Consider the following 20,429-nt stretch of genomic DNA (forward strand, 5'->3'; position numbering starts at 1 on the left):
CTGTGAGTGAAACAAATCAGGTTATCATTCAAAAGCCGTCATCGCAATAATACTAATCATACAAAGTCGTAAATTAAACTGTTTGAAACTCACAGTCAGTAGTAAACTTGCTGGGCTCCTTGTCATTTTTCTGCAAAATAAAAATATAATGTATAACTACATTGCATCGCAGTCTTAAACATGAAATATTATTTGAAAAAAAAAACAATCAAGAATAATTTATTTAAGCAACACGGAACAATATATATTTACCTGTTTATTTCGATTAACTGTATTTTACGATAGAATTTCAGTGAGCATAGAGCTATAGCATGTGCTGATGTAAAGAGATTTTATTTTATACATAACGCCGTGTGGCCTTGATCTAGATTTTTACCACGTACGGTTCTCCAGGCATAAATGACATCAAGACGATAATTAATTAACTTGGTGGTAAAACCGTCTACCGGCAACATCACCAGCTTGCTGTTAACTACAGCAACTCATTTGTAGATGTTTTACAATGTGTCATACAAACCAAAAGCGAAAGCAAAAGAATGTGTAGTCTAAATGAACTTTTTTTTTAAATCGAATAATTACAAAGTAATTTTAGAGAACACAATTCAAGAAAATCATTTATAGACCACTATTTTAGCAGAAACTAACTGTATAAGACAACTGAAAAGATTAAATTTAGTATGGCAAGTTGGAAATTTTCGGGTAACTTTAAGTTGAGTTAAATGTTTCACTTTTTAAAAATTAATATCAATATGATTCATAACGGGTATATGCATTTTATAATGAAACCAAATGTAATTAGCACGATATATTTTTAAAATAATTTACCAACATGTATATTATTTATGCTTGTAAAATAAATCACGCATTGAGCACAATAAAAATTACTTAGCAGTTGCTCTAAAATAACGTATCGATTGCAACGATAAAGCGATTGTGCCACCTGTTTTCCAATTTAGGCTTTGGTATATGTTCGAACTGAGTGTACTCTAGCATCTCTACTATTTTGAACAGAGATTCATATTTGGTTTCCTATAATCTTATGATGGCTGATTCTGAACAACTCACCCAGAGTTTCTCCCAAAGAATGTCTACAGCCCCCCCCCCCACCTAACTAAATGGAATTTATATAGAAAATATATACTTTTAACAGTGTCAGCCCCACCCCCCCCCCCGGAAATTTTAGTCCGCCCCGCCCCCCCCCCCCCCCCCGAAAAATTCAATTGCCCCACTCCCCCCCCCCCCCCCCAACTGAACTAAGCCACAATACATTTTAAGCAATGTACAAAACAAAACAATTAGCACATGCATTATCATAAGTTTTAACATTCTAGCACGTTTAAAGCTTTTTACCACCTAGACGGAAGTACACAGTGACAGAGGTTAAGGTGAGGTTAGTGTAAGGTTAATGGAAGGTTAATGGAAGGGGTTATTTTTACCTGTACTTTTTTAAAGACTTTGGAACTCAAGGCTACTTTCGTTTTACCTTTGTATCATAGTTACCTGTGCATAAATTAATTCCTATGTAAACCTTATTTGTAAGCATTTTATAATAGGTTGTTGTAATTTAACCAAAGTAGGCTGGTAGGGATGTATTTAAATAAATAAAAAGGTAATGTCGCGAACACTGCATTTAATTAATGAGAGTAATTAGAGGATTGTGTTAAGTTATTACATCCAGCGTTTATCACAAGAAAGGATAAGTAAGATTTAACGAGTATCCTAAACATATTATGTTATTAACACATCATTAAGCAATATTCAAGTTGAGCAAACTGTATACATATTGGTGTAAGTAAACTAATCTCGATAGCAAACTTATATAAATTAAAACAAAAAAAAATATTTATTTTTTCTTATAAGTAATTCATACAATTTGTGATTTCGGGGGGAGGGAGGGGGGGGGCTGGAGGAGGGTTAGATGGTCGGCTTGCGTCGTGACGGTGTCCACGTAGAGAATGTGTGTGTGTGTGTGTGTAATGCGTTTTAAGGTAAAGTATTCAAATTACAACTTTTGATCTTAAATTCCTTGAGAAAGGAGCCAACTTGCCTTATATAACGTTTCAGTTTATACTATCAATGAATGCAGAGTTTCTTCCAGGCTTCACTTCCCCCCCCCCCCCCTCCCCAAGGCAGTCTATCGCATCCCCAATTTACCACCCCCCCCCCCCCCCGAACGAAATGAAATATTTACGTTTAATAGTGTCCACCCTCCGAAAATTTTAGATAGCCCCCCCCCCCCGAAACTGTAAAGTGCCCTGCACCCCCCCCCCCCCTAAAGAATAAAGTGTGGAAGAAACACTGAATGAGATGTACATTACAAAAGCGCTCTCTCAAATTGAGACAAATTGTTGTTTCTCATTAATAATGCAAGCAGGAAGGAAACGCGGAACTTGTGAAATAATTTCAATGTCCAATTAGTAATTAGTCATGACGTAATCCTTATTGTTTCCTACCTGCTGCTAATTTAAAGCTAAATTACCATACGTCATTTCCATAAATTGCCTGCTATAGCTAAGTATATAAATGTTGAATTGTTTCGTTAAATTACGTCTTTCCTATTGGTGTTAATACGACACTAAAAAATTCTGGTTTGTAAAAACAATAGTTTTTTTTTAAAATGTAATTTTTAGTGATTAAAATTATTTAATTTTTAATTAGCAATTAAATTAGCAAATTGACTATAATTGTATTGTTATGTTCTAAGGAATACATACGTTATCATTACATCTCAACACATGTGTTTTTTCAGGATCATGGAGTTTAGCTGTGTGTTTACATTCTTCTCGGTAGGTGTGAAAACCTCACGTTGTATAACAATTATTTTAATACAAAATGTATATAGTTTACATTTCTTACAAGCTTTTTTTGTTGTTTTTATTAGTGTAATAATAATATTGAATAAAATAGACTGAAGGCTATTCTGAAAAAAAAAATGTTATTCTTATTTAATTTTCGAATAGAAATGTATATATCCTTATTTTACATTACTTATAGGCTATATTTTGTTTAGTGTATTAGCAATATTAAATAAAACAGACGGAAGGATCTTCTAAAAAAATTGTTATTCTTATTTAATATCGTAAAAAACATAAATAAATAATTGTAAATTTTACCCTGTGTAGTTGTAATATTTATTGGTTATATCGATTATTTCTTATCCTTTCCTTTTTTTCGTAGGCTGTCTGTGTGTTGTTCCTTACACCATCAACACAGGTAAAGAGAATTCATCAGTCATGGTTTATAAATGATTTGGATAGACTTTCATGAAGAAACACGTGATAATAACTTCTTAAAGTTTCATACATCTGAAAATGTTTTTAAAAAAAACTATTACACATCTATTTACATGTCCACAGTAACGTTGTAAATAGTTTATTCAAAATATAATTTTTTTAAAATGTTAAATTATGTATGAACTCGTTTAAACTTTTAGAACAGAAAATTTACTTTTTTTAATCATATTAATTTTTTCATATATTCTACAGGGCATTCAACTGCGTAAGTTTTGATCTATTTAAAAAATAATTCAGTTACACTATAACATGCACTGTTGCGTAAAGTAGCATAATTCGAAAGCTAGCAAATTATAAGTTTTACATATTAGGTCTTTTTATTAAAATTTTTGATTGAAAATTTAACGAAGGCAACTTTGTAAACAAGCCCTAAAACCTGCATAAAACACGTGAATGATTGGTTGCACCATTTTACAGATCCACATGACCCCACACAAAACCCTTGCACCGGGTTCCTCTGCTACAATGGCGGCACCTGTACAGCCCTGATTGACGTACCCTACTGCACCTGCCCACCTGGGTTTGAGGGCGAGAGATGTGAGGTTGGCACCAACACGATCAGCAAACCTGGAACTTGCCCACAGGTCAGTCTGAATATATTAAACATTGTAATTATCGTAGCATAGGTTGGTTTAATGCTAATAAATAAACAAAACGAGAACTACATTGTTTCTACAGCAAGATAAATTCAGAAACGGTAATGTTTTTCTGCACTACAAAAAAAAAAACCCCAAAAAAACAACGATTTTTAAGAGTTGGATTTAAAAATAAAATATAACACTACCTAAATTAAACCCAATTCTCGGCTAAAACGTTACATATTTTAGTCGCCATCGTAACTACTTTCTAAACTTAAAATTAACATTTTATTTTAGTATAGTTATACTGTGTAGTTTGTTCCCCTTGCTAAATCTTGCCCGGCCCTGAGAGAAATGGCAATACGTCTCTATTCTCAGCTTTAAAACAACTTATTAAAAACTGTCAACCCAAGTTATAATTTCATAGAGTGAGTTGAAGAGCAATCCTAGGATATTGAGTGATTCAATGTTAAATCTATATACAACATGTTTTATAAGTAGCCTACGACGACACCAAATGATAACATCAATGTACATCTATGCTCCGCACAGTCCTACATACTTCGTCTCTACGCCGATTTACTATTACAATAAGTATAAAGTTTTACTCGCCCCCCACCCCTCTCCACCCCCACAGGTAACAACTTACCCCGGAGAACCCTGTCTTGGCGCTCCATGTTCCATAGACTCGGACTGTCCAGCAGAAGAGAAGTGTTGTCTGCAGAGCTGTGGGGAGAACGTCTGCACTAGACCTCACGTTGCTAAACAACCACAGTGCCACGTCCAGTGCCCTGTCGGTAGGTTCTTCCAGTCACAGTGTCATGCTAGTAGGTTATGTCCGTCTCAGTACCTTGTGTATAGGATCTGCCCGAGTAAGTGACCTGCCAGTTAGTACCCTCTTAGTAGGTTTTGCCTTTCTTAGTGCCCTATCAGTAGATTAAGCCCGCCTTAGTGCCCTGTAAGTAGGTCATGCCCGCCTTAATTCACTGCCCGTTTCATAGCCTTGTCGATACGTTCTGAACGACTGTGTCTGTATGTGCCGATGGGTCTTTCAGTTTCGTGTACAAATTGTAACCAACATGTTGTTTACTAAATCCCCAGGCACTTTTTTGACATTCTAATGATAGCTATTATTGTAACTGCAGTTTATAACGACTGATTCTATCTTGACTACAGTTTTTAATGACTGATGCTATCTTGACTGCAGTTTATAATGACTGATTCCATCTTGTCGCAATGTATAATGACTAAATCTATCTTAACCGCAGGTTACATCTGCGCTCTGAGGCCGACCGGATGTCCACCTGGGTTCCAGTGTGACGCAACAGTGCCCACCTGTGTGCCCGGCGCCTGCGCCAACTGCCCACCAACACAACAGTGCCGTGAGGTGTCCAAATGCCCCACAGTACCACAACGGCCGCCGTTTGATTTCATGTGCGGGCACGAGTTTCAGTGTGTGATGGTAAGTTTTTGGAACACTGCTGGTATGTTGCTGATAGTCTGCGGCTTGCTCTGAGTTTTGATTTGAGAGCAGACATGAATGTTTGATGATAAACCTGATACTATTCATCGTCCAGACATTTTATACGTGTTGCCTACATTGTTTCCCAAATACAACTTAATACATCAGTGTGTCCAAAAGCAAGTTTAAAATTTACTTTCTTCCTTACGAAAAATTAGGCTTCTGTCCACAATATTCACATGCAAGCCTAAAATCATCCGTCTTCACAAAAAGTAGATTAAAAATGCTAGTTACCCCTAGGTAACCTAATTATACTGGGACGGAGTGGTCTAGCGGTAGAGAGCTGAACTGCTAAGTCGTAAGTCTCGAGTTCGAATCCCGGTTAAAGTCAGCAGACCGACCCTGAGTCCACCCAACTCTGATGGGTACCTAACTCACGTTAAGGAGAGTAAATGCGGCTGGGCATAGTGCTGACCACGCTATCTCTTCATAAGCCGAGGTCACAGAAACAAGTGAACTCTACTTCACTTGCCCCATAGACCGTCAGGTTTGAAAGGGAAACTTTTAACCTAAATATAAAATCAGTTCGCAAAGGTAGCCCAAATTCATTATTTTTCAAATAAAAAAACCTACAATGTTCCTAAAGTTTACTAAAAATCTAAATTACCTCGGAGTTAGACATTCAAAGTTCAATTGTTTTTTATCTGACCTGTTATTGTTCTCCATTTCTAGCCAACCGATCCATGTGGAGGCTGTCCCCAGAACCAAATCTGTGTCCCGTCTAACGGAACCAACACCCACACCCACACACCACACCACGGGGACGACACCCCTCGCCACACGTGTGTGGCTAAGGACGCGTGTGGCGGCTGCCCCCATGGGCAAACATGCCAGACCTACTACCCTCCCTGCTTCAACCCGTGTTTCATGAGTGAAGGCCCCTGCGTCAAGCCACCAAACTGCAAACCTATCAGTACGTGTATGCCAGAGATGGTACACACCATGATATAGACTGACCCAAGGGACATAACCTCGTGATGGGCCGAAGTCAAGACCAAGGGGCATAAAAAGACCGCAACAATTATTGTGTAGAAGATGGGAGTTACCAATCCTAAGAAAAACATGAATTAAAAATTCTTAAGTAAACTTTGATTTTATTTTGTGACTAGATCTAACGAATAATAGATTTTAGTAATCACGAGAACAATGTACTATTTACAATTGTCATGCAAGTGCTAACACGTTGATCAGAGGAAAGGAGACAATTTTGTCAATTATTAAATAGTCAAAACTGAAAATCACATGCGCGTATGCAATGTTTTATTTCGAAATAATAATGTAAAACTAAGGAATTATAAATACATAATAAATAATACAAATCAGAAATATTACATATAAAATCAATTTCTGCTTTATATTGTGTTCCATGACCAGTTTGATGTAAAACAGTTTATAATAATAAACACTTCCTTTATTTAAAACATACACTTGTTGATTGTGTTCATTTGTCTGTCATTAAAGATACAATACAGGTTCGGTTCTTTACAGCTGATTACGAATGCACCATTGTTTTAATCATCGTAGTGTCACATTTGGTGCACTTACTATTAGACTGTGTGGATTAATTATAGATTAAACCTGATTTACAACTTTTACCTCATTTGTTGTGGGTCTTCTTCTTCTTCGTTCTTAATTATTAGTGTTGAAGGGGATCGAGATTTATCTGCCAGTGCGTTTGAACTCGAGACTTTGTTCGAATTTATCAACCATGAGCTTTTTTGCCGACTCGACCACGCCTCCAACACAATTAAGCGTTACGTGTCAACACGTTATGCGCCATTGAGGCCATTGACTCCGATTTCAGCCTGCTTTTCTGTTTGGATTTGCTTCCATAGCCTTTGTCCAACCACGAACAAACTACAAGGCAGCAGTTGTTTAATTTTGGAGTTGTCTCTCCTAGAAGAGTGGCTGTCCCCCCCCCCCCCTCCCCCTCCACCCCGCCCCCCCCCCCCCCGCTCCACACCTACAGAAAAACACGACACTGAGCAATGATAGATATTCTATAAATAGCTAGTCATGATGTAAAGGGGCCCGCAGGTTGTGACAGATATAGGCCTTCATCTGACACATATTGATCTTACATTGCCCTAGTAGGTTTTTTTATATACTTGTAATCAAATGAAGTCATACTGTTTGAGGTGTTACATTAGTTTATTACCGTTTTTTTTCTTAATTATGTTTTACATTTTTTTAAGGAAAGCAAATAATACGATTTAACAAAAGGTATTATTTATATATCAAATTCATATACATTCGCCTATGTCCGCCTTCCTAAAGTTTCAGGTGCACTCCGTGTCCAACCCCCCCCCCCCTCCACTCCACCACCACTATCACAGCAGTTTTCAAATACGTAAATTTTCTTAGATAAAACCACCCAATTTAAAATGGTGAGCAGCAGTTCATTCTAATTAGTTCCCAAAATATCCAGTTCAACTTTTCATAAAACTTAATTTATTTGGTAACTTCGCATAACATAAACGATGTCGCGCGGGGGGGGGGGGGGGGGGGCATATGTTTATTAAAAAAAACACAAAACATACTTGATTACATACAATAATAAGTTAGTCTAAAATTGTACCAACTCTCTTACCATACAACAAGGGTCGGCAACCTGCGGCTCGCGAGCCGCATGCGGCTCTTTTGATATCTAGATGCGGCTCTCCAGCTCCTTGAACAAATACTAATAATCTTAATAAAAAAAAAAAAATATTTGAAATAAAAAAATGTTAGTGGCTCTTTAAAACGAGGGAAATTTTGAAAATTGTAACTTTTGGCTCTTTCGCTTCAAAAGGTTGCCGACCCCTGCCATAGAACAAACAGTAGCCCACAGGTAAACAGGTGCACTCGTATTTTTTCTTTGTAACGAATATACACACCAACTTCTGTACACCTTATTATACGTAAATATAATTTTCGATTTGAATTGATAAAATGGACGAAAGCTCTTAAAAAATAACAAGCTGTATAGATATTTAGGCATTGGTAATGTAATGTAAGGGGGCGGTATCTACATTTGAATCATTGTTTCAAATATCGTAAAAAAAACATGCGTCATCCCTAAACAAACTATAGTTAATCTCTAAAGACAATTTGATTGTTGCGACCATTTGTCTTCGTCCGACGGCAGTTCAAGGACTGGAAATCCCTCCTAGATATACACCACGAATACATATATCTGCGCCGTCAGATGTGAACTGTCCTGTAGCTGGTGTGGAGCCCGACTGTTTTACACAGGGAAGTGCTGTCCCCCAGTCCTTTCCCTTGTACGTTCTGTAAGTCAAAGGTTACGTTCATCTCTTCCGGTACAACATTTGTTATCAATCTAAACATGATTTTTGGAATAGGAGATTTTGGAATATTGGAGAATACTTGTTTTTGGAATTATTTTTAGATCTGATAGTTTTAATAACATTTTTTTTTTAAATGTTAGTTTAAATTTTTTTTTTAGTTTAAAAATAAATTAAAAACAAAACAGCTAATTTTATTTTCTTTCAACAAGCAAATAGACGAGGAGAATAACAAATATTTCAAAAAGAAAGATGACTTTCTTTCTCCGTGTGTTTAATGCAGCTGTAAGTGACATATTTTAATTTACGATAAAAATTTCAATTAATTTGGAGAAAATGTATTGAGTCTAACATTTAAAAAAATAGAAAAAAAAAGTTTGCTAATGAGTTATACAAATCATTGCTTAATTGTGTGATGTAGTCTATAAAAGGATCAGACATTTTTGCTTACCTCCCTTTAAAGACGCCTATTATTAATTGTAAACATATTTTAGAGTAGTTTACAATTTTTCTTTCAGCTACTAACGCTGGTCACGGAAATATTTCTTATAGAGGTGAGTTTCGTGTGTACACTAGTGTGTCCACTAGTGTGTACACTAGTGTGTCCATTAGTGTGTCCACTAGTGTGTCCTAAGTGATGGACATTACTCGCTGTATTCAGTCTTTCTGGTAGGGATGGCGTGTCAATGGCTTGTTGGTAAACCTTGATGTATTTAAAATCTACTTGACACTTTGTTATTTATAAGATTCTCTGTACTTTCAATATATAGAACATAATGTTAGAAATACATAATTAATTTATTTTAATTATTTTAGTTGATAGTTACAAAATTTAAAAATGTAGACTTATTTACAATTGTTTTTTTTTAACAGGCAGGCGGTAACAGTAAGTAATTTGTGTCATCAAAGCTATACACAATTACATTAATGTTGAAACGGATGCACTTAAAATGATTTAGACACGTAGCCAAGAATTAAACTGACCTTAAAACTTAAGCCGATTCTCGCAAGAAAAAGATGCGCATGAGCATAGCCCTACAAGTACCTGGTTTTTCTTAACATCTATATTGTCACTGTTTTAACCTTTTTTTGGTCTTAATATGACAGGGATTAACACGATACATAGATTTAAATAGGCTATTAACATAGATATTAAACAAATATTTTATACTTAACTTATAGACTAGAACTCTAACCGCTCGGCCACACGCACACGGTACAGATAGTTTTGTCAAATGAATCAATTTGATCTTATTGCTCATCTATAAAAGAATGAATTGATTCCATTGCGCAGCTGTTTATAGTATTAAATATGAGCCGATTGCGCAGCTATTTAAGTCGTTGAGTTTTGCATCTTCTGCCGGCCTGAGGGCGCTTGGGGTTAAACGCTTTTTCCGAACAGTCACTTCGTAAAAATTATTATTAAGGTTTCAAAAATTGTCTTTTATTTGTTCAAGGTTAAAAGACTATTAATGAAAACAATATATAGAGCCATTTGATTTTTCTTTATATTTGGTCAGAGGCGTAGCGATGGGGGGGGGGGGGGGGGGGCAGGGGGTACATATGTCCCCGGGCGCCGACCTTAGGGGGTTGTAAAAGCAAATTAAAATGTCATTTTAGCTGCATTTTTGCAGTTTGAGGGGGGGAGGGGGTCAAATCGAAAATTTGATGGTGTGGGGTGTAATTTGAAAATTTGCTCCCAAGTGGGGTGCCAAATTGAAAGTTTGTCCCAGGGCGCCGGGAAGGGTCGCTACGCCTCTGTATTTGGTGGATTGTCGGCAGAGCAGTGCTAAATAGTAACGAGAAGTCTTTTTTTTCTGACAAAAGGAAGGTAAGTTTTAGTGTAAAGATAGCTTTATAACACCTTATCGGTATCATTAGAAGTACACATTTGGATTTAATACCTGTACGTTTCCTGCAGTCTACGACCCGTGCTACCGGTACAGGTGCTACAACGGTGGGTTCTGCATCGCCCCGGCTGACGCCCCCTACTGTCAATGTCCTGCAGGCTTCACTGGCCAGCGGTGTGAGACGGTCGTAGACGTGAAACCTGGCCTGTGTCCAGCGGTAAGTGAATTCATGTTGTCTGTTTACATAGGAAATCGCCATTGCAGGGAATGTGCCACTCTCTTCTCAATGTTTAGTTGTCTTCTATTTACTATATAAAACATGTATTGGATTTATTTGAGTTTGTTTATACCCGATCTCAGTCGACATTGAGTATGGTGTGGTGTGAACTTTCACTTGAGTAGCTGTCCATTATTATTTAGATATTATCCAACCCATTTTTCTAGCGTCCCCCCCCCCCCTACCCCTCTATTTATTCGCACCTGGTTAAAGAGTATCGTTAGAGAATTTCTGGAATTCTGGTACTTTTTTTGATGACCAAAGCTACTGTCAGTAGTTTTGTGATGGTAGGCCTTATGGGGGTTTGGCTTGGTGGTAGGGGGGAGGGGGGCTGGGTAAAGGGTTTGGTTTTTCAACTCGATTCATTTGAACACGATAAGACTATTATTGTTTCTTTATTAGCCTGTTTTCATGTAGCTAGGCCATGTCCTGTTGTAACAAGTGTTAAATAAACTCAAATATGTGTGTGAAACTGTATTACATTACGATGTCTGAATATATACAGTATTTTTTCAAAATGTTACAACCATCAAATTAATAGTGAATATGGAAACAAGTAGTTTATAAAGTTACTGAACAACTTATGAGTTTAATTACTTACATCATAGGTCCATGACATCCTGTGTAGAGGGACGTTATGCCACAGCGACAGAAACTGTAGGGGCACACAAAAATGCTGCAGGAATAAGTGTGGGGACAAGGTCTGCTCAGAGCCTCTTCCTGGTGAGTTGTTATTCGCCCTCACTAAAGCCGTAGAAAAGAACGGTTGAAGAAGAGGCGAAAACAGCTGGGCTCACATGGGCACAGATAAAGGGGGCAGCCCAAAACCGAGTCCGCTGGAGATGTGTGGCTGGAGCCCTTTGCTCCCCAGGGGCCACAAAGGAATGATGATGTTGATGTTGATGATGATGATGATGATGATGATGATGATGAAGATGATGATGATGATGATGATGATGATGATGATGATGATGATGATGATGATGATGACGATGATGAAAGCCGTAGTTTGTAGTCTACTTCTGTTGTTTAGAATATGCTACAATATGCTATAGAAACTTATGTTAAAAACATGGTACGGCGTGGTCTAGCGGTTAAATGCTAGCGTGCTAACCCGAAAGTCTCGAGTTCGTTACCGGCTACATGTCAACAGAGTGTTCACCCATCCCTGATACGTACTTAACTCACGTTGAAGAAATTAAAGGCAGGTGAACATAGGTATTATCACACTATTCCTTCATGTGCAGAGGTCTTGAAACAAATTATCTCTACTTCATATGTACAATGAACATCTAGGTCTTAAGCGGAATATTTACTTTTTGCAAATTTACATCCACGTATTTAACAAACTCTAACAACTTTTACCAAATAATAATCATTAAAAAAGTTTTAAAAAACCCACGTTTTCTGATTGAACTAAAAAGTAGAAAATAAATGCTATAGGCCCTACATCACAATAATGCAAGCGATCACTCTACTATAAGCGAGCAAAAACGTGGGGCGCCGAAGTAAAAGTTATATTACTATTGATTAGATAATACTATTGACTTTTATTAGGGAGCTTGTAGAGAGTCAACAGTATTAGAAACTGTAAGAAAATCACGGCGCCCCACGTTTTTGCTCGCTTATAGTAGAGTGATCGCTTGCATTATTGTGATGTAGGGCCTATAGCATTTATTTTCTACTTTTTAGTTCAATCAGAAAACGTGGGTTTTTTAAAACTTTTTTAATGATTATTATTTTCTACTTTTTAGTCTTTGTCTGTTTGTTTGCATTAAAATCTTGCTATCGATTTTATCTTTTCACTTTTTTTGGGTAAACGAAGACAACTCGTAAAAAGACAACTCGTAAAAAGACAACTCGTAAAAAACACGTTGTTTGAATACGTTACTGACTAGAACACATAGATTTGAACCCGTGTCGAGTGGGATAGCAATCGTGTGCCCAACCACTCGACCATATCGTCTCCCCCAAACTGGCCTACCTCCTGTAAGTTTAAACTCGGTTCAAGCTAAATTCTCTGCCCCTAAGCCTGTGGCGACATGTGATCGTTCGCTTCACTGCGCGCGAGGTACGCGTCGCTGGTTTTTTTTCTAATGGCTAGCAGAGGAGAATTATATATATAGATTATATAGCGGTCTAAAATGCTCAATAAAATGTTTCCATTGATCAATTTAGTAATAATAACAATTGAATATTCAATGGTCATCCAAAAGAAAGCTTCCCTGAAAATTTCAGCGCGCTAGCTAACTGGGAAGTGCCAGAAATTTCGATCGCAAGATTTGATTGGAAAGACAAACAAATAAACACACAGAGAAAGCAAGTTAAAGAAAACGTGGGAAAAACAAATACACTTACACATTTCGGTGAGGTGTGGCTCAATACAACTTCCATTACAACGTACATATTATCTACAGTTTCAAGAGATCCTTGTCAAACCTTTGTCTGCCAAAACGGGGGTACCTGTACAGCACCTACTGATGTACCTACATGCAGGTGCCCACCTGGATTCTTCGGTACTAACTGTGAATGTAGGTATAGAAGGCCTAACATTTTAAAAAGTTTACTTTATTAATTTCCTATTAAGCTTAGCTATTATCGGTTAATGGAATGTACGTATTTAATTTTTTTTTTTATTTTTAAAATCCTACAATATTTATTTTTAAGATGTAATTTTTTGTTTTAAAGTAGTACTTCTATTGTAATGTACGATTGTTATATTCCGCCACTAGACAACCGTGATCCCTGCTACTTTGTGAAGTGCTACAATGGGGGGTACTGTACCGCCCCAGCCGACGCCCCCTACTGCGTCTGCCCACCTGGTTACACAGGTGACAGGTGCCAAACACCTATAACTCCACCCAACAGCAGGTGTCCGGTAAGCAGATTTGACTCGTCGATATCTGGCTTTACATATAACTATTGGTAATTACTATGGGACGTTTTTGGGGATGGCGTGGCCTAGCGGTAGAGTGCTAGACTGCTGACCCGAAAGTCTCTTGTTTGAATCCGGGCTCAAATAAGTAAAGCGTCTCTGAGTCCACCCAGCTCTTATGGGCATCTAACGTATGTTAAGGAAAGAAAGGCGCCTGGGCATACTGCTGACCACACTATCCCCTTGTATGCCGATGAAACAGATAAACTCCACATCATCTGCCTCATGTGTCGTGGGCACAAACGAGAACATAGATAGTGATGATGGCAGATTTTAAAGTTTAGAGATCCCAATGGCTTCAAATCGTAGACTTACGTGTTGAAGAAACAAACTTAAAAAAATGTTAGACCTACTGGATTACTGTCAACGTCTGTCGTGAATTTTGTCATGTTAAATGTCGTCTCATTAAGCATACTGAAACTGATCATTATGTAACAGTACATTCAAGCAAAACTGGTTAATCCCCATTACCATAAATTCCTATTTGAATGTACAGTAATATTTAAAAACTAACAAATAGAATTGAAAAAAAATGTATCGTCACATGTTAAATATAAAACGTCTTTTTAAAACTTTGTTTTTGCCTTCTTTTTTCACTTGTAGGAATTAGCCTATAAATCCATAATGTTAAATGGAGTGGTAGCGATTTATCGAGAGCATACGGTTTTTTAACATATAGTTTTCTTTACATACTACACGCAAACCTGATTAAATACTAATAAAGTATTTTAAAGTAAATAAAAGTATCTCAGTTAGTTTCATATTTTAAAGACATTATAAAACACATAACTGTTTCTGTGCATTTAGCTTTCAAGAGATTCAGATGATTTTCGTTTTTCTTTTTTTTTCTTTTTATGGTTTAGCATACTGTAGAATCAATACTTTTGAAAATTCGTCTAAAATAAAATATAGTTGCGAAAAACGATCACTACATCACCAGTGCGAAATTTCTAATTTGATTACCGAGTAAAATGTATGCACCGCAGACTTCATAAATGAATGTATACTTATGTCCCATGTGTAATCTGACTTTTATGGTTGTCGCTATAACATTACTTTACAAACTAGTTCCGAACTTTAACTAAAACAAGATTATCTAATCGTCGAACTTTAACCTCCTGAACTTTTACCTCCAGACGATCAAGAACGACACGGTTAGTGTTTGTGGCGGTGTGTTCTGCTCACGTGATGCGGACTGTGCTAAAGACGAGCTGTGTTGCCCCAGTGCCTGTGGGGGATTTCTCTGCACCAGACGTTCACCTGGTGAGTGAAATCTTGTGGCTCTAATCCATTGTTTGATTAGATCGACACGTCTCTGTCACTTAACATTGCTCAGCTAACAGCTAAGCTCAGTGGCGTAGCAAGGTCGGGTGTCACCCGGTGCGGCACTTAATGGTGTCACCCCCCAGAGGCGTAGCGACCCTACCCGCGGACAAATTAATTTTCGATTTGCACCCTCCCCCTCAAACTTTCGATTTTTTTACCCCCCCCCCCCCCTCCCTCAAACGTTCGATTTGCACCACCCCTCCCCCCTCAAACTTTCAATTTGCATCCCCACTCAAGTTTTTCTCCATTTATTTTGCTATTTTTTGCCTTGGTGTCGCCCCCCTGAATCAGTTATATGGCTCATACAGGTTTTATTGAGCCGTAGAACTTGTTGATGACCTACTTACCAGCCCTACAGACGGCTAAAAAAGATGTTATTTCTAGATATATTAATTCCACAGCCGAGAAAATAATATTGTAAGATTATTATTTAGATCATGAGCAAAAAATAAAAATAAAACTATTGTTCTTTCCCCCAGTCACCCCCAACCCCCCACGTGTGGATATTGAGAACCCCTGCCTGTTCATCAAATGTAGCGCGACCACCGTGTGTCGCGTGGTATACAAGTGTCAGACGTGTGAGCCGACTGTCCAGTGTGTCAATTCCAGCCTGATTGATGCATGTAGGTAGATCACGTGACACGAGTCCTGGGCGTGAGGGTCGTCTGTTATGTGTCAGGTTGTCAGTGTTTCGTCGGCTGTCTGAAACTGGGAGCGTTTGCTTGTTACGTCATGTTTAGTGTATCGTCTGCTTTTGTCATGTTTAAAGTGTAACGTCTGCTTATGTCATGTTAAAGTTTTAACGTCTGCTTGTTAGGTGAAAGGTGTTTATGTCTTGTTAAATGTGTGTCGTCTGCTTATGTCATGTTTAAAGTGTACCGTCTGCTTATTATGTCATGTTAAACATGTAAAGTCTGCTTGTTATGTCATGCGTCTGTTTGTTACGTCATCTTTAAAGTGTAACGTCTGCTTGTTATATCACGTTAAAAGTGAATAGTCTGTTGTTATGTCATGTAAAAAGTGTAACGTTCGCTGATCTATTTAATTAAAGTGTTGTGGAATAAGATCATGAATTTTTTTTTAAAAAGCCTTGTTTTTTATCGATTAACGGTAAAGATTTGATGATCGAAAATAATCAATTATTTATTTTAGCTATAAGTTAAAATTATAAGTTAAGGGTATAAGTTAATGGTATAAGTTAAGGGTATAAGTATAAGTTAAGGGTATGGTCTTGTGCTGATAGTTCTGAGATGTGGTAGCTTCAAATGGGAAAGCATGGAGATGGGGGGGGGGAAATAACGTTGAAATCAAATACAATCTATGTTGCTACAAAATGCAGGATCTCAAGGATATTCAATGTAGCATATGGATTATTTTGTCTAAAAGATAATTTCTCTGAGGGATGTTCCTGCAATAATTTTGTCTGACATGTGTTGCCATGCGATATTTACTTGCTTGACTTAATCCGCTTTATTCTTTGTGGAGCACATGCAGTGTTTCTTTCAGACTTTTTTCTCCGGGGGGGGGGGGGGGGCACTTGAAATTTTCGGGGGGGGGGGGGGCGGTAGACTTTCTTCGGGGGGGGGGGCGGACACTGTTAAAAGTTTATATTTTCTATATAAATTATATAAATTTCATTTTGTTCGGGGGGGGGGGGGGGGCGGTAAAAAAAATTCGGGGGGGGGGGGGGGGGGCTTGACCCCCCCCCCCCCCCCCCCCCCCCCCCGAAGAGATGCCTGGAAGAAACTCTGAGCACAAGGCCGCAACCGGTGACATGACAAATAATCTCAGACAAAATATCCTAGACAAAACATGTCACGGACAAGTGATACCGTGGACAAATTATCTCAGATAAAATATCTCACGTGAAAATATTTATAGTACTTTGGATGATTGTAATCGATTTTAAAGTTTAAACATTAAACATATTACTTACAAAGTAGGCTACCCCGTATAGGTACGCGTTTTCTTAACAGTAAAGTGTTTCAAATTTCGATTTATTAAATTTACATTATCAGCGCTAGATCGAAACTGCAGAAAGGGCGGCTACTCAGAAGTGTTACTTGTTGACGGCCCCACGCCGACATCGAATTATGTCCCTTTGGTATGCAGACACGAGCGCGACTGTCCTAGAGGCTCCATGTGTGTTGGAGACCGCCGCGGTGAGGGAACGTGTTGCCGAGGTAGGATCGAACCCAGTCCAGACAAGCCCGGTGTATGCCCTGTTGTGAGTATCGCACGGTATTAGGACTTAAGTTTTGGTGAATTTTGTATACAGTAGCTTAGGTGAGAGGGTAGTGTTAGTATGGTGATAATGGTATACAAGTAAAGTAAAGAATGCTCTTTAGCAATCCATTGGGAAGATGAAGTAGAGTTCATGTGTTTTTTTAACACTGCGTATGAAGGGAATGTGTGGTCAGCCCTATGCCAGCCGTCTTTACTTTACTTAACTTGAGACCCAGATTTGAACTCAAGACTTTCGGGTTAGCAGCCTAGGCGACGCGGTTCCATGTGATAATGGTATATTTAAGATAAACAATTCAGTTAAGGTTTTGGTTTCGGTTAAGGTTAGCGATTAGGCTTTGGTAAGCTATATAAATGTGGCTTATATATTAAATTATAACATGGAATATTTTATTATAATGTTTAGAAATTGTTTGATTTTTTAAAATATGAGCTCAAAAATGGAAAATCTAAACAATAGGTAAGCGTATAAAAACGAGCATACATCTACGCTAAGATTCTTGTCTGTATTCTACCAGGGTGCTAACTTGACCTGTGGCGCAAGGTGTGACCTTGACATTGATTGCCCAGATGACCAGAAGTGCTGCCAGAGCTGTGGCAGGCGGTGTACTCGTCCACAGCCACCAGCACCGACCTGCCCCACCCCTTGCCCTCGTGGTGAGTAACCTATCGTCCCTGTCGGTTTTTACACTCACACGTGAAATCAATGAGCTATGCGCAATATTAGTTTAACTTTTTTTTTCCTAGAAATATACCAACCTCAAATAGTTCTTACCGACGGTCTATTAAATAATTTAAATCCTTATGTTGTATTACTTAAATTACGATAATTCAAACAAAAATAAATTAGATGGCGCATTAGTAAAAGACATAAAAATAATTAGAGCATGTTAATCAGGTACCACCTGCACCTGGACTTCACCTGTCTGTTCACCTGGCATGGCCTGCCCCGCGTACGTCAGGTACGAGTGTACCCCCGACCCCTGTTTGACCTGCAGGGATGACGAAAAATGTGTGCTGACGTCGACAAAAGGGTAGGTGATGACGTCAACGTAAGGTAGATGATGACGTCAATAAAAAGTTAGGTGGTGACGTCAATAAAAAATGGTCAGTGACGACGTCAACAAAAGGGTAAGTGCAGACGTGACATAAAGATCATTTGATGCCATTCAATGATTGGAGACTTCATTCTGCACTGATGAATTCAACAGAAGGGAAAAGCCTAGTCAGATCACCTTTGTACATCATTTTTTTGTGTCCGTTTTCTTTCCGTAAATCATTTCATCTTTCAGTTTTCAATCGTGTCATTTGCTATTGAAATGGAGTTGCATTTTCCTATAAGTTCAAGTCTAACAACCCTAGTCACAACCACATTTTACAACCGCAGGTACCAGTGCCAGCCTAGGAACCCGTGTGGACGCACGTGCCCAGCTGGTCAGCAGTGTCAACTGACCAGAACCGTGTGTGCTTCTGGAACTGACATCAGCCCTAGACCTACAGGATGCCGTGACATCTACGAGTGCCGACCTGTAAGAAAAATACATTTTTTACTTTCAGACACCAAGGACATGATGGTTTCTTTTAGTTATTTATTTTTATCTTTGAATGATTTAATCTAATTGGAAAATAATCGATACATTTTGCTGCTACATGATTTAAAAAACCAAGAATATTTTACTAATACCAATTATCCACACAATCTATTCCGTAAGCTTAATGACTATAAATATAAATTTCACTTGATTACTTACCTGGTTGAAATATACGAGTTAAAAAAAAAAGTATGTCTACAAATCTGCTAATACATTTTGAATGATACGTCAGTTATTAATTGGGTTTATTATACGTTAGCGTACTATACTTAGTGTAGTGGGACCGAACCCGAGACTTCCTGCTTGGCAAGCTAGTTCTCTACCATTCGGCCACACCGTACGCTTCCTACTAACAACAAGCAATGAGTACATTCAGATTTCATTTCAATCTCTTAGTTGCAGATTGATAGTAAACTTTTCCGGGCAGCCGGACGTTTTCTCGAATGGACACTTGCCCGAATGGGGCAAATGCCCGAATGGACACTTGCCCGAATGGGACAAATGCCCGAATGGGACAAATGCCCGAATGGACACTTGCAGCAATACGACAATTGCCCGATTCGTGCAAGTGTCCGTTTGGGACAACGGCCTTCGGGCAAATGGCCTTCGGGCAAGTGTCTTTCAGGAATGTGTCCTAGACATAACTTTTCCTAACCCTGTTTAGCTAATCAAAGCACTTACACAATCTCACGTGACTTAAAATTCCAGGTCGACCTCTGCGGCGGGTGTCTCCAGGGGACGGTCTGCATCGACACCGGCATCCGGTGCATCACCACCCCCTGCCCCACCTACCAGTGCGTGCCGGACAACGCCTGCGGGGGGTGCCGCCCCGGACAACGATGCCGTGAGCTGCTGGCGTGCAGCCCGCCTGCGACCTGCAACAAGAACGCCCCCTGCCCGCCCGTCTGCTCATCCGTGTTCCAATGTACCTCCGCCCCTGAGCCCGTCGTCAGACCTCCCTGCCCCCTGCCATGCCCCCCACTAACCAGGTGTGAAATTCAACACAAGAAATGTAAAGGCAACGACAGATTATGTGCATGGGAGGTCAGCTACAAGTGCCGCCCTCTTTACGGCGATGATTAAGTCAACTTTAATAAAAATTGTTATGGATTATCCTTTTTTTCAGAATGCTATTTTAAAAATCAAATATTTGTAAAATTGCTGGCAGAATCAATACTTGGAAGAAAATTGTAACATCGCCTTAGTTACTTAACATAGAAAAGAAATTATGAACAGCAGGTTTATACGAAAAATTTTGAACTAAATGTTACTTCTTTCATCTATTCATGTAATGTATAAAACTCAAAAATTAATTTGTCTACTGTTTATTCACTAAAAAACAAGTATGAATTACTTTGAGCAAAAATGTTTAAACGCCACATATAAAAACAAACGAAAGTAATGTTACTTTTAAACATTTCTTATTACGAATATCTACATCAGCTTTAGTTAGATATCATATGTCATCGAAAAGTCTCGAGTTCGAACCCTCGGGCAGATGAGGATCGATAGCTGGGGACAGCCA

The 20,429-nt window shown here is 38.5% G+C and overlaps 2 protein-coding genes and 1 long non-coding RNA gene across 3 annotated transcripts; all 3 read left to right on the forward strand.

The window, feature by feature from the left end:
* Positions 1–2,753: 2,753 nt before the first annotated feature.
* Positions 2,754–6,397, forward strand: LOC131942413 (neurogenic locus notch homolog protein 3-like). The gene is made up of 6 exons (XM_059302290.1): positions 2,754–2,786; positions 3,486–3,498; positions 3,711–3,877; positions 4,509–4,668; positions 5,140–5,333; positions 6,066–6,397. The coding sequence occupies exons 1-6, from the start codon at positions 2,754–2,756 to the stop codon at positions 6,342–6,344; spliced, it is 846 nt and encodes a 281-aa protein (XP_059158273.1). The 3' UTR covers positions 6,345–6,397.
* A 2,801-nt stretch (positions 6,398–9,198) lies between these two features.
* On the forward strand, positions 9,199–11,521 carry LOC131942295 (uncharacterized). The gene is made up of 4 exons (XR_009386735.1): positions 9,199–9,234; positions 9,554–9,566; positions 10,602–10,747; positions 11,416–11,521. It is a non-coding gene; the product is annotated as an uncharacterized LOC131942295 (long non-coding RNA).
* Positions 11,522–14,737: 3,216 nt separating this feature from the next.
* Positions 14,738–20,200, forward strand: LOC131942420 (keratin-associated protein 16-1-like). The gene is made up of 8 exons (XM_059302301.1): positions 14,738–14,743; positions 14,879–15,005; positions 15,548–15,691; positions 17,087–17,295; positions 17,831–17,969; positions 18,211–18,346; positions 18,700–18,841; positions 19,613–20,200. The coding sequence occupies exons 1-8, from the start codon at positions 14,738–14,740 to the stop codon at positions 19,985–19,987; spliced, it is 1,278 nt and encodes a 425-aa protein (XP_059158284.1). The 3' UTR covers positions 19,988–20,200.
* Positions 20,201–20,429: the final 229 nt, after the last annotated feature.

This window comes from Physella acuta, unplaced genomic scaffold (genome assembly GCF_028476545.2).
Source record: "Physella acuta isolate Inbredline_101_S28 unplaced genomic scaffold, ASM2847654v3 ptg000035l, whole genome shotgun sequence".
In the NCBI taxonomy this organism is placed as follows: domain Eukaryota; kingdom Metazoa; phylum Mollusca; class Gastropoda; family Physidae; genus Physella; species Physella acuta.